This window comes from Macrosteles quadrilineatus, unplaced genomic scaffold (genome assembly GCF_028750875.1).
Source record: "Macrosteles quadrilineatus isolate MER2022 unplaced genomic scaffold, UCM_ALF_1.0 Scaffold_7__1_contigs__length_78375512, whole genome shotgun sequence".
Taxonomy (NCBI): Eukaryota; Metazoa; Arthropoda; class Insecta; order Hemiptera; family Cicadellidae; genus Macrosteles; species Macrosteles quadrilineatus.
This window is the reverse complement of record NW_026542600.1, coordinates 23,417,979-23,432,890: the sequence shown is the minus strand read 5'-3', so window position 1 is coordinate 23,432,890 and position 14,912 is coordinate 23,417,979. Positions and strand designations below refer to the sequence as shown.

At 43.5% G+C, this 14,912-nt stretch overlaps 1 protein-coding gene across 1 annotated transcript in view; it reads right to left on the bottom strand.

The window, feature by feature from the left end:
• The window catches only part of LOC128999166 (D-ribitol-5-phosphate cytidylyltransferase-like), a 29,639-nt gene that overhangs the window by 7,421 nt on the left and 7,306 nt on the right, over positions 1-14,912 (bottom strand). Inside the window, exons 4-5 of the mRNA XM_054425541.1 lie at positions 11,577-11,821; positions 1,831-1,981 (exon numbers count right to left, since the gene is read on the bottom strand). Coding sequence (XP_054281516.1) covers positions 1,831-1,981; positions 11,577-11,821 — 396 coding nt within the window. The remainder of the gene's footprint in view (positions 1-1,830; positions 1,982-11,576; positions 11,822-14,912) is intronic.

The window sequence follows — 14,912 nt, the reverse complement described above, 5'->3', positions numbered from 1 at the left end:
CATACTTTATTATGATTAAATTATAGTCGTGGACAGGGTATCTCTGGACCAGAAAAAGAAGACCTACCTGCCTCGGCTATTGTGGGATGGCGTATTTTTTTAATATGGGTACCAAAGTAGAAGTGACCCCTCTCCCCACTCCAATCAGAGATAGGGGTGTTCTGCCATCACATCAAAATGTTGGTAGCTCTTGACTTTGGGAGGTCAAGCTGTCGGCCTTTCTAGGTGTTCCCTTCTGAGGGTAACAACCATTTGATTGTTGAGTTTTCTTCTAAATTCCTAGGTTGTTTCTAGGGATGTGTCGATTCTCGATACCGAATACCACCGATACTCGGCCGTTGGTATTGGTATCGAGAATCGATCGTCAAAAGTCAATCCCTATACCGATACCCGTCACACCCGTGCGACCAAAAATGATCGCTATTGCCATCATTTTTTTACCATCCAGTAACAGCAAAAGTAATCCAGACTGTTTAGTGAACAGAACTACTTGACACTGGCCTTTCTTCATACCACATATCTGGGCACTAGCTTAAAATTTATTTTAACAGTTTATAGAGTTTATAGTGTTTCTATAATTTTTATTGTTTTGTTAATACAGAAAAATCAAAAGTTTCCCTGATTTCATTTTCCACCTATCTAGATGGACCATTAAACATGTTGAATAAATCCGATTTAAAAAGGCCTTAAAATGTCACTACAAGAATATACCGGTACTGTAGGTTTATGTTTAAAAATAAAGGGGGTTGGTCTAAATTAAAACTTGAGAGGAATTCAATACTAACAACACCTGCGAATGTAATCTAAGCCATATCTTATCATATGAGGGATAAAGATTCTTCTGATATGATAATTTCCCCAACCATGATGAAAAATTTTGACGGTTACTCGATTGACAAAATTGACGGTAAGAATTTCAGGGTACACACTCAAACTTGATAGTAAAATTTGTAGTTTTTCGCAGTCATATTTTAGCTTATGTCAGGTACATGCGGAATCACTCAGACACTACAGCATGTCAAAGTGTATCTCAAGGACAGACGGAGGTAGTGAAGCTGCAGTGTCTTCAAAGTGTGCAATCTAAAACCGCCAACACGCTTGGAGGCGATTTCAGTTCTTGACCAAGTTAAGATGATGTAGTTAACCATAAGAGATTGTTCAACTATTAGGCATGGGCTGGTCTTGAAAGTTTTGGGGGAAAAACATACTCGGTCTTTGTGGGGTATAATTTAATCCAGGATTTCCGCAGGAGGTGATTTATTTCAACTATCAGCAATTTTCTACAATACCGATGCTGAGGATGGTAATGTTCCCTCAATTGCATGAGTAAAAAGTTAAATGCCCGCAATTACAGATTACAGTCATGATTACATAGAACAGTCAATTAAAGAAAGACTGAAAACTTATATTGATTGCAATTATGTTTATTAGCTAAGATTATTAATCACAATATTTAAAACAAACTTAAATACTTTTTTGCAAAGGAAGAAAATCCTGTCCTAGAATTCAGGGAGGATATAAAAATTGTTTTGTGTCCTGTCCCAACTAAAAGTATAATTCCATCCATTCGTATATATACATAATTTGAAAAGTAATTTGGAACATTTAAATGTTTAAGCTTTTTCTTATGTACAATAAGATCTGAAAATGCAGGTACTTTTTATTTGTCATTGCACAGTAAATTCCGGAATTGGTATTGAATTCTCGAATGAAGTATTGTTATTGGTTCCTCGATAGTCGATACCACCAGTATCGAAACTTTTAAAGAATCTAGAATCGGATTGGCTTATCTTTGTTTTTCCACTATAACAGCAACATATTTAAGCTTACGTTTTATGGTCACAGCAGCCAGATAAAGATCTTGTTTATGGGTGACTTTCCAAAGATCCTCTGAACCTGGGATCAGTTTTGCCTTTGTTCCACAGTACTTTAGAACTAACGCAAGACATTCTGTGCCATAATTAAGGTCCTCTTCTGAACACTAAAGCAAAAAAGACAATTTTATTGATTATTGACGGTAGAATCTTTTAAGAGACATGTAAATAAATTTGTAGAAGATTAAACACATATAAAAACAATGTTATATGGAACTGGGTCACATACCTTAAGAATGGCAATTTGTAACTCGGCTTCAAAGAAAGAGTGACCTGACACCATGAGAATTATTTCTAGAAATTACATGAAACATAATTCCACATAAGGAGAATTGAATTGAGAAATACAGGGATCAAGGGGATTACAATTATCAGCTGATTAGCCAGTGTTCACTGATTTTCGTTTTAGGTAGATTTTGGAACCTTATAAGTAAATGCAGGTGATCCAGTAGTACCCTTGAGCTAATGCTGTTTTGTTTGATCCACAGAAGATCATCATCATGCTCAAAGACATGAAGATGTCAATCAACAGACTTCGTCAGTCTCTTTTATTCCACTTATAAGTTATTATTATTAAAATAAATAATAATTATTAGTATTTAAATTATTATTATTTTTTATGTCTGTATAGGTCACATCAGCAAGCTAGTTGTGGCTGCAATGGTAAAGGTAATGCAAGTGGCTGGTCTTGATTGAACAAGCAATGTCTAGCTTATCATTTATGTGTATTTCATCAATTCTAGAATGACTGATTAAAATGTATATACTATAATGAATAAAAAAAATGGGTGATGAAAGTGAATATAAGAAAGACGGGCAATAAACGTTCCGTGTGATACTACTTTTTTTATATGGCAAATTATGAAAGACAATAAAAGTGTGTTGTGTATCTTAAACATTTTAATTGGCAAGTTTAAAAACATTAGGAGGCTTAACAAAGGGATTACACACTGATTTTGAATGGCTGCAAAGTGAGAATCCTAAAAAAATTGAATTCTGGGATCGATCTTGGTTTGGACAGAATCCCGGAATCCTGGCTTTGTGTTAGAGCATCGGGATTGAGACTTCTAGTTGTGGTCAAGTAGGTGTTTATATTATTTGATTATGATTTTAAATTCCAGTTCAGCAGTGTCAAGCAAATGCAGTTCTAAAAGCATTAAACTGTAAAACTGCTTAGTGTCAGAACTAATTAAAACTTATCTCACTAAACCTATTAAAATACAGACTTGTCTGTAAATTAATGCCCCCAACAGACTCCTGTCAAAGTGTGCTACTTCAAATTTAAGACTCTGTTTTTCACATCATCCACTACTGTTTTAGCTGATTCCTACACCTATGCAAAGATGAGTAAAGTTATAGTAGCCATAAACAATCTGAAGGAAAATCTACTCTCTCGCTAAGTGGGGTTAAAAACCCTGAGAGAAATATGTTCTGTGAGTTAAGCTGTCAACCCCTTTTAAAGCCCACTGCCAGTTGACAGACTGGAATTGAGTAAATTGTTAGTTTGGACGTAGGAAATGTGCCTAAAAGGTTGAGGGAGTTAAAACATTTCCACAGTTTGTACAGTGTTTTGCATGGTGTAGGTCGTCTGTGATCATTCATTTGGTCTATTTAGTTACCAAAGTTGAGAAAATGTTGCCTTTGAATCACATTATTATGATAGAACGAGAGAATGCCAAATGGATACGTGTCAACAAGATACAGTAATCAAGAACCAAGTTGTACTATTAGCATAACATACCTAGTAGCATTGACTATTGGATACTGAAGTAAACATCCCATCTATATGGACCAGCTGCAGCCAATTTTTTGTTAAAAAAGAATGTAGTTGTGGGAGCCAGTCACAGAATGTGCTAGTGTCTAAAACTCTATTGTCTACCTTTTTTGTTGTTAAATAAAACCTTCAAAATAGTTAATACATCTAAATTCCGCTGAAAATTACAATAAAAATGATACCAAACAACCCATGATTTACTTAAATATTCCATCACAAAACATGCTGCAATATATTTCAGGTTGCCGATGACTAATATTGTTGTTTAGTATTAATTTTCTCGTGTTGATAGCAGAATCCATTACTGCTAACTATTTTAGGTTTAATATTTAAGTTAAATCTTTACATTTGATATAGGAAATGCCACTTGGGACTAATTAACGGAGCGCAGAGCAGAATGTGGCCGGTTCTAATCCCCTGTCCTTGTGTGGGTGAGGTCTGAGCGTGTGTACGTGAGCCTACCTGGCGTTCAGGGGCACTCCCGAGTTGCTAAATGTATAATTCACAATAAGTCATTCTATTATGGTGAATTGGTAAAAAAATGGTGTATTCGACAGAAATCAATAATTTAGATCAGCACAATCTGTCGGTGGCTCACATCAACTACAACGACTTTGGTTAAAAAAACTGGCTACAAATTTAACATGGGGATATAATGTCTAGTTGTATTAATAATAGTCAAAGCTAGTAGTCTTAAGCAAGCCGATCAGCAAGCAAGTATCCTCAACTTTATCCTTTGTCTCTAAGGAATCTGAGGACAACCCGTTACTAGCTGTTGTGCAAATGTGTACGGCCTTCAGCCAACTCCATAAGCCATTTGTGCACATTTTTAATGGCCAAACACTTTTCTACATTCACATTAGGATTCATTTTGTATTTGCCCCCTTCCCAAAGAAACTCAATTTTTTAAGCCATACAATGACAAGACAAATCGGATCGTCGCAGGGGGTAGGAACTGACTAGAATAACGTTTGTTTTTTTTTTGTCCTAGGACGCTAGGCACGAGTCTGGAATTGTTTTTCCCATTACTTCAAGCTAGACCTAGGGGTCGCGGCATTATCACTTAGAAAAAATCCATTGGTGATTTGGCAGGATTTGAACCCAGGAACTCGGGGACCAAAGTACAGCGGTCTAACCACTAGACCAGCTAGCTCCCCGGCTAGAATAAGATTGGATGAAGTAAAAATTGAAACGTTTGTTTCAGATTTGAACTATTACCACAGTGGGAGCTTGGTGTAGGTAGACCATAATTTATATACAGCCCTTGTACAATAACAATCATACACTAGGTTTGCAACTATAAACCAGGCCTACAAAAATATAAAACCTGTTTCTTCTGTATTAGAGCGTTTTATTTCAAAGGACGTTTAAATTTAATTTATTCTGTTGTCTGCAGAACACAAAACCCCGGTCTTACATTTAGTAGCTTACAAATAGTTCTTAAAATAGCATAAAAGATGTAAGATTTTTCTGGACATACAGTAAAAAAATTTTAATCTCTAAATGACAAATTTTATATGGACGGTGGAGGGGGGGGGCATTACTTTCGCCTGACTGATTTTCTATAAAGAAGCATCCAGCTTGACAGTGATTCCCACAGTGTGTGTGCACTATACACCACCACCTAAACTAATATGAGGTACATACCTTTACGTCAACAGTTCAATTGTCGTAAGTAGAACTCACAACATGTTTCGCCTATTCAGGCATCGTCAGGTGATATCCTAACAAGAATGTTTTGTCTTCATCCATGATGGGGTCGTCAAGAAACATTTAAATAAATACACACACATTACGCACGAAAACATTTAACAATTAGAGTAGGCCTACTATTACCGGTCGCGGTACGGAGGCAGACTGAACATGCTGGAATTATGTAACACCGACCCCTCCTCCGTTATCAGTAGTTGTACTACAAAGGTCAAACTGTTCTTGTCTATTGTTGAAGGCTATTATGGCATTTTTTTTTTTTTTTTTTTTTTTTTTTTAAGGGAGAGGAGGGAAAATGCTTTTACGCACACAGGTAGCCAGCCTGTAGTGTGAGACTCCTGAATCTATCGCAGACTACTCACTAAAAAACCCCCTCTACTCTGTTGGACACAGACCTGGAATTGTTTGTCACATTACTTCAAGTCAGGCCAACATGTTACCTAAGCCCTCAGGGCTCTCACCGTTTATGGCATTTGGATACTTTAAGACCTACACCGCATCCCGGTCAAGGTCGAGCTTCTTGGCGCGGAGAATACCCTGGATGTAATGTGACACACAGGTCCAATTGTCCTCACCCTCCGTCATCATCGGTATGACCGTGTCCACCGACAGCAGTCCTACTAACTGTTGAGCCTCCAGGCGGGGCCTTTCCCAACGCTGGCAGTGGAAAAATGTATGTTCCGCGTCATCGGGAATGCCTGGGCAGTATATGCAATCGGGTGACACGGCTTTGCCCATCCTGAACAGGTACGACCGGAAAAAGCCGTGACCCGTCAGAAATTGGGTGAGGTAGAAGTCCACCTCTCCGCACCGCCGATTAACCCAAGGTTGGACTTGCTTTATCAGTCGCCTGGTCCAGCGTCCCCGAGTCTCCTGTTCCCAGCTCTCTTGCCACAGCTGGTAGGTGCGGGTGCGTTCCTCTGTTCGTGCCTGGTCCTCCCCACGGCGCTGATAAATTGCTTTTCTCTCCGCCGCCAAAAGTTTGACGGGGATGACTCCAGCAACCACCAGGACGGCGGGTTCGGACACTGTTCGGTAGGCGGATGCAACTCTTAGTGCTGCCTGACGCTGCACTCGGGCAAGCCGCATCCTATATACCTCCTTATTTAGAGCGTCTGCCCACACCTCAGCACCGTACAAGAGTACGGACTGGACAGAAGACATTAACAGCCTTCTACGGCTGGACCGAGGCCCTCCGACATTGGCCATCAACCGGCTAAGAGAGGAGACCACCCTAGCGGCCTTGTCCGCCGTACGGAAAATCTGATCCCGCCAGCTAAGCTTGCTGTCCACCATAATCCCAAGGTACTTGGCAGAACGAACGGTCTGGACTTCAACGGCCCCTACCCTCAACAGCACGATGGTGTCAATCCGTTTTTTTGTTAATATCACGATCTCAGTTTTGCTCAAAGCAAGCGAGAGACCGTGGTCTGTCATCCATGCGTTTATAGTACGCATAACTCGGTTCAGCTTTAGCTGAGCCAGCTCAACGCTACGTGCAGCTATCAAAACTGCAACGTCGTCCGCGTACCCAACCAAAACAGTTTCCTCAGGCATTTCAGACCTCAGGAGGCTGTCATACGCGACATTCCAGAGGTCCGGGCCGAGTATGGAACCTTGGGCAGCACCGGAAGTGACACTCATCGTCCGTGGGCCCTCTGTAGTGTCATACAAGAGGAGGCGGAACCGGAGATAATCCTCTATGATACGCATGAGGTATGCCGGGACGTGAAAGGTGTTCTCCAGAGCATCCAGCATATCGCACCACCTCGCCGAATTAAATGCGTTTCGCACATCGAGAGTGACGAGCAGCACAACCCTTCGAGAGTAGTGGTTAAAATCCTCAGCTCTCATCACGGCTTGCTTCACCTCTTCAACAGCGTCAACCGTAGATCGCCCCATCCTAAATCCATACTGCCGAGGGGACAGGTCCCCCGCAGCGACTACGGCTGAATTCAGTCGGGAACGTATCAACTTCTCGAGGACTTTTCCAGCCGTATCCAACATACACAGAGGTCTGTAAGAGGATGGCAGGTCTGGATCTCCCTTCCCCTTCCCAACAAGCACAAGCCTAGCTGTTTTCCAGCACGAAGGGAAAACTCCTTCGACTAGGCAGGCATTGTACGTAAAAGGATCAAGGGGTTAATAGTCAAAACCTTTTTGAGAACTTCGCCGGGTACCCCATCGGGTCCAGGAGCCTTATTGTTCTTCAGGGATAGGACGGCCGCCTCCACCTCTCCAAGACTGAAAAGTGGTACGTCATCCACCCTTCCGAAATCCCGCAGTGGGCGCAACGTGTGAGCCGGGAAAAGGGACTCGACTATCCTCTCCATAGTGGCCCCATCCATGACGGAAGGTGGAGAGCGGGTGCCAAGTTTCTTGGTTACCAGTTTGTAACCCAAGCCCCACGGATTGGAATCGATATCGTCCCTTAATGTCTCCCAGCAACTACGTTTACTCCGGTTGATGGCTCGACGAAGAGACCTCCTAGCCACTCTGTAAGCATCCGACTTACGACGTCTGTCTACAGGTTCTCTGGCCCTGGTAGCAAGTCTTCTGGCTCTCAATGCTGACCGACGCAATTCCGCAATCTCGGCAGTCCACCAGTACACAGGTCGCTTATTGCACCGGGATCTTCCGCGAGGCATAGACTCATCGCAAGCGGAGACGATTAGTCCCATCATGGATGTAACTAACACCTCTGCATGAGCCACACTAGTTGCGGGGGGAACCACCGGTGTTCCTCGTAAGATGGCTTCATTGAATTTTGCCACGTCCAATTTTTTAATATTCCATCGAACGGGCACTTGACGAAACGCGGCTACTTGTCTCTGATGACCATCCAGGACATCAAAAATAATGTACTGGTGGTCACTGCCCGTGTAATCCTCCAGAACTCTCCAGGCTCTGATCCTTGGCAAAAGGGACTCAGATGCAAGGGTTATGTCTGGGATCGTTCCCCGCATCCCAGGGCGCCGGAAAGTTGGCGTGTTTCCCTCGTTGACGACAACGAGTCCGGCTCTGGCAGCAAAGTCCAGAATGTACTTGCCCCGGGAATTGGTGAGGGTCATTCCCCACTCGACAGCCCTAGCATTAAAATCCCCACCCACGACGACGTGTCCTGTGGTATTGCGCACGCTCTCTTCCAGGCGGTCTATCTTCTCACGAAATTCACGGATGGCCTCGTTGGGAGTGAGGTAGACACTAAAGTAAGTGACATCCCGGCACCGAACCCAAACGAAACCTCGGCCCTTCGCGTGACCCCGTACTTGTACTTTCGCTGCATTACGCGCCCAGAATGCTACAGTACCAAGACTATCAGGGAACCAAAAAGATGGGTCCCTATCACGGTACTGGTACTGTTCGCTGACTAAGAGCGCGTCGACATCGTGTTCTAGGGCAAGCTGACATAGAAGTGCGTCAGCCGACCTGGATCGCTCAAGATTGCACTGAAGGATTCTTATCTTCGTGAAAGGACTTTCGCTTGCTGTAGTGCAGATTTGAATACACTACACTGTCCAGACCCAGCTATATGCTTCAAGTGTTTGTCAGCGAGCCCATTTTCTTTGCAAAGGAAACAGGACTCGACTTGGCAGTCCTTACGGACGTGACCGACCTCCCCGCACCGAAGGCAGTTCTTGCTTCGGTCGGGTCCCTTGCAGTTTCGGGAGGAATGGCCGAAACAGAGGCATTTAAAACACCTCTTCACTTCCACTCTCCGTCTGAGCCTGCAGTTGACCCAGCCGACTCTCAGATGCTGGAGTCCCAGCACTTTCGTGGCATGTGCGTCTGCCATTTCGGCGACCGCCATCCGCTGCTGACTCCTGTTCGGTTTTGTGAGCCACACCTTAAATAAAGCCGTTTGCCCGGAAAGCTCGGGGACAGCTTTCTTCAGGGCCTCAACAACATCAACCTCCGTCGACACACAATCAATGTCTCGAACCTCGACTGATGTCTTTGGTTCAAGAGCACGGACGGTGCCCTGGCCTTCAACAGCTGCCTTCAGTTCGGCAGTAAAGGCTGCTTTGTCTTTCGACTTACCCAGTTCAAGGAGAACGTCCCCGTCCCGGGTTCGTCTAATCGACCGTACAACCGTATCGGTCTGCTCTGGCTTAGCCTTGGCCTTAATTGCACCCAAGACCTCGGCGAAAGATCTCCCCCCTGAGGGCTTGACCAGGATTGCCTCCGTCCTGGGCTTTTTTGGCCGGGACTTTTTCGGAGCAGAGACCGAGCCGGGCCCAGTTTGGGCCACGCCGGTCGGCTGTGCCTTCACTGCCACATTCTTTATAGAGGCGACCTCCGCCCGCCTCAACTGCCTCTTCTCCTTTCGGGAACGACGTTTTTCCCACGCAGCCCCAGGTGTCTCTACGACTGACCCCTTTCGGGAACTTCCCTGAAGGGGGGTCGTAGGTAGCTGTGGTTGTTGGCTCTTTGCAGGAGCTGCAGCTATGTCCGAAAAGGATCTGGGCACAGCAGACAATAGATCAGTCTGAGTTGCCTTGGCCTTTACCGTGGTCCTTTTGGTTTGGACGCCTTCTTCTCTTTTTTGAGGACTGTCCGATGTGGAAGGCCTTTTACGTTTCTTGGAAGGCAGTGTTCTTTCGTCAGACAGAGACACAACCTTCTCGGCAATCTTCTCCATGGCTGCCTTACTCACCACCCGGCAGGCAAAAACGAAGCCAAGGTCATCCTCCAGTTTGGCCATGCCGTTTTTGACCACTTGATTTACGGCTTTCTGGGTCCGGAAGGTGTCCAGCATAGCCTTGATCGTAGCTTCCATGTCTTGGAGCCGGGTTTCAATGTCACTCTCTGCGTCAAGATATTCCTGACGCAGAAGCACCATCTCAGAGCCTTCCGACCTCAGCGGTGCTTTGAATGGCTCCTCCGGCATCCCTACAGCAGAACTGGCAGAGTGGGGGAGAGTTGCTGGCAACACCAGCTCGACACCTACATCTCCGACGCTTTCCGCACCGTTCCCAGCTCCACTTTCCGAAGGAGCTCCTAAATGGGGGAACTCCTTGGTGCATTTGAAGGTGGCAGGTGGGGGAGATGTCCTCACGTTTTTCGGTGGTGGCGACCGCTGCACCTTGGAGCTACGGACAAAAGCGTTCCGCTTCACTTCCAACGTCTTTTCTGGCTCATTTGAGCTCTTAATCAAAAATGTGTTATGAGGGGTTTTATTTAAATCCATCGTGTTTATTACAGCGCATCGTGCGGCAAGGAGCGGCCCGGAATCAGTCAGGAACGGGTATACCCTCGGGGACAAAGACCCCTACCCCAGTTCCCCGGGGCCTGACCTCCGTTTGCCCAGCACCGGATACCTGACGTGCCGGGGGTCGCCCGTCACAATGCAGAGCCCGACCTCTACATCCATGCCGCACTCCCTGACCAAGGACCGAAGTGGCTGGCTTCTCACGACCCACTAAGAATACCCATCGGCAGTGCAGAGCACACATCAACCCCTGCAACACAACAGGGGCACTCCCAGGGACTCCCAGTGAGTTCGTCGGTCACCCTTTTAGTCGCCTCTTACGACAAGCCCGAGAAGGCTGCGGTGCTATTCTAACCCGGTACCGCACGGGATATTATGGCATTGGAGATATAGTGTGATTTGAAATTTAACTGGTCATTTAAAATATGGTTTTTATTGTGGCTGTCTTGGAAGCTTTTTTAAATTTCAAACTGTTCTAGAGAATCCAATTTATTTCATTTATTACAAACATGGAGAATTTCCAGGCTATTGTCAATTGTATCTATGGTGTGATTTTTATCTAATAAATGCTGGGCGAAAGTGGATTTTTGTTTGTCTGCTCTGGTGTCGGGGCGATGTTCCTTGTGTCGTTGAGTAAAGGATCTGCCTGTTTGTCCAATATAAAAATCCGGACAATCCATACACTTCAATTTATAAACTCCAGACTTGTCTAACTTGTTTTCAACAACATTTTTTTGTGTTAAAGCTTATTTGGATTTATTGGTAGTTCTAAATGTTAATTGAAGCCTGTGTTTCCTTAAAACTTAAAACTTAACTGAATAGGCGAAACATGTTGTGAGTTCTACTTACGACAATTGAACTGTTGATGTAAAGGTATGTACCTCATATTAGTCTAATTAAACAGTTCAGGGGCTACATCATGAATTTTAACCACCTAAACCTCATGATATGAGGTTAACCTAAGGAATTGTGCAACAATAAACAATCTCTGCTTGTAAGCCAATACCTTGTTGTAAGCCATTGTTAATATTTCCAGCTGGAAAGCCTGAGGGGTCTCACTTGCGACATGCAAGGAACGATCTAGGCTGTCAGCCAGGAAACTGTCAGATGTGACACGCAGTACAGTGGACACTAGAGGTCTGACTGCGCCAGCCGCGCCGTGCTGTTCTGCGCCTCGTACTAGCTCCATCACCAGAGACGGTGGTACTATAGGTCGTGCTCCGTCATGAACCACCACAACATTCACTTCATCTGAGAACAAACATTGTCAAGTGTTCCCTGATTATGCATTTTGGGTGAAGAAACCCTTAACTTCTTACCTAGGAGGGGAATACAAATGTTTCAAAATTTGAACCTAAACAGACTGGTCAAAAAAGGAACAGATATTATTTACAAAAGATAAATTGTGTCAAATACAAAAACATCATTAGTTATTTTAATAATAACTATTATTAAAAACCATGCCACCTTTACAGTTGGTGTCACAGGAAACTCTCATCTTTACAATTTCATTCTGAGGTCCTTCCAGTAAATATTAGTGATTATTGTACAGGGAGCGGCAAAATGATCTGACGGTTTTCTTTGCCTCCCTGTCGAGCGAGAGAGTGGTGGAGGGTGGTGGGAATAGGGGCGTTACAAAGCCAACGTGCGGACATTTTTAGTAACCATGGAGGACGGCAAAGCACCTTTTATTTGTAGTGGAAGTGTTTTTAAAAGTAGCAATTCCTGTGTACCTGTTCAGCAGACGATACAATGTGGGACAAGGAAGAAAAGTCCCAACTCGAAACATAATTTTTCTGTGGGTGGGTAACTTTAGAACTACCGGTACTAGTTCAGCTTTGAAACTAAAATCAACAGGCCATCCAGGGTCAGCCCGGACGCCAGAGAACGTCAAGAGAGTGAGGAAGACTGTGTAGTGTAGTTGAAAGTGCGATTCGTCGCTCATAATGACAATTTGGCATGTGTAAGCAAACCGACCACTTGTTCTGAAAATGAGATGTGCCTTGCATAACCACTGGGCTTCAACTGTTGCATGATTGCCATTTTGTATGCATGAAAGTGCAGGTCGTATCGTAATACTCTTCCACCAAGTGGCCAGATATGTGCAGGCATCTTCTCTCCACTCTGTCGACGTTCACTGGTGTCCGGGCTGATCTTGGCCTCTTGACTTTTTTCAATGCTGAACTAGTAGTTCTGAAGTTACCCACCCACAGAAAAATGGCATTTCGAGTTAGGAATATTCACCTTGGATCCACATTGAAACATATACGGAACTGCTACTGAACAGCTACACAGTAAGTGCCACTTTAAATAAACACTTCCACAAATGCACGGTGCTCTGCCATCCACAGCTGCATGGCTACTAAAAATGTCCGCACATTGCCTTTGGAACGCCCCTATTTCCACCACCCTCCGCCACTCACTCGCTCGACAGGGCGGCAAAGAATACTGTCACATTATTTTGCCGCTCCCTGTATTTAAATTAAGTGCATTACAGTGCTTTGTTTTATGATTTGTTACTTTTTAGTAGGCCTAGCTAACATAATGTAATAGAGGTAGGCCTACATAAGGTTATCGGGTCTTTCAGATTCAGCTGTGCCATAGCCACCTTTAACACCAGGCTGCGGCCTTCGAAGTGGCAATACTGTCAGTAATACTGTTACGGCTGTTTTGTTTGGTGGATGCTAATTCGTATATGTGTGTTTTGCTTGGTTACTGGGCTATGAAAATATTGACTCCATTTTTAATGTATGGAAATAAATTTTGAATTTATATTGTTTATCTTTTAATGAATTTATATTCATAAATTCAAATCAATAATACGCTATTAAATGAGCGGGTGTCACCTGTTTGTCATGTTAGCTTATGGGACGTCTAGCTCAGCGACCACAGAATAAAATAGAGAGGCGACCTAGGCCGGCCAGTGAAGCTACCTGTGAGCGCTTGTCCCAACTGTCATGGCGGCCACGCAGTGTGGGTCACACTACTGGTGAGCGTCAGTGGGGCAGGTTTTAAGCGAATCTGTAGCAGACTCTTAAGATTACCTTTGAGAAAAGAATGTGGAAGGCTTCGAAGGATGTTCAGCAACAATAACCTTTCTGCGGCGATTCGACAAACTTTTTGACATTCTTAATTCCAGGAAATTTGACGAAAAAGCTTTGTGTCCATGGAACTTCAAAGACAACTTAACCTTCTTAGAAGATACCAAAATTGTACATTTCAGAATTGAAATACAATCTAGGATTGAGGATATTAAAGTCAAAAGAAAAACTGGTTTCATTGGCTTCATTGTATGAATAGAAAGTGTGATGGCCATGTATAAACAGTTTGTGGGAGGTGAAAACTTCCCTTTGAAGTATTTACCCTTGTACATGGTTAGTCAAGATCATCTTAAAAGAGTGTTTGGCTACTTTCGGAGCCGTGGAGGTCATAATAATAATCCCACCACGTGCAAGGAGTTTACAGGTTCAATTAAAAGAATACTGCTACACAAGGAACTGGATAAGTGTATAAATATATTTGTACTCCTTAACAGTCGAGGAGTACAAGAAGACTTAATTATTGACTTTCCTTTTTAAAGCATAAACATAGTATTACTTGATTGGTTACTTGATGTTTTCGGTTATCAGAAACTCTCTTGGTCCCATGAGGGCTGGAATTCAAGAATCAATTGTACTATCTAAATAGGCTACTATATCATTGTATCATGCTTTATGTAGCCTTACTTTTAATTAAAACCCGAGCTACATTAATTAATACAGTCTGTCGGATAATTATGTGACATCTTCCTGAGAGTAGGATAACTGGAGAGGACCAAAGCAGACCATACAACCAGGAGGGAGATATGGACAAGGCAGGAGGGAGATATGATTCCTGAACCAGCTGACTACTTTAGTTGCATACATTTATTGGTTGAGAAAATGTGTGCTCAGTGGGTGGCTGAGATTCTGATGGATGTCCATAAGGGGAAACGCATGGGAGAAGCCATTGAATTTTTTACTCAATATAGTAGAACACCAACTATCCGAACTCTAACCAACCGAATCGCCGATTATCCTAATTGCTTCAGAACTAAGAATCCTACTGTGAAGCTCTTCAACAGCTTTGACTGGCCATCCAAACAAGAATATGTTGGTTATACAGTATTTTATTCTCAACAATGCCCAGTCTCAGGCTTGAGTATGGATGCAGCAGGAACTTCAATGTGTATGAAGTGGGAAATCTTTGGTCATCTTCCCTACAGCCTATTGTTTCCAAAATTAAAAAAATTTTGGGTAGAAAACAGTTCGAAAATATTAAGGAACTTAAAGAAGCAGTAACAACATGGCTCAAATGTCTTGCG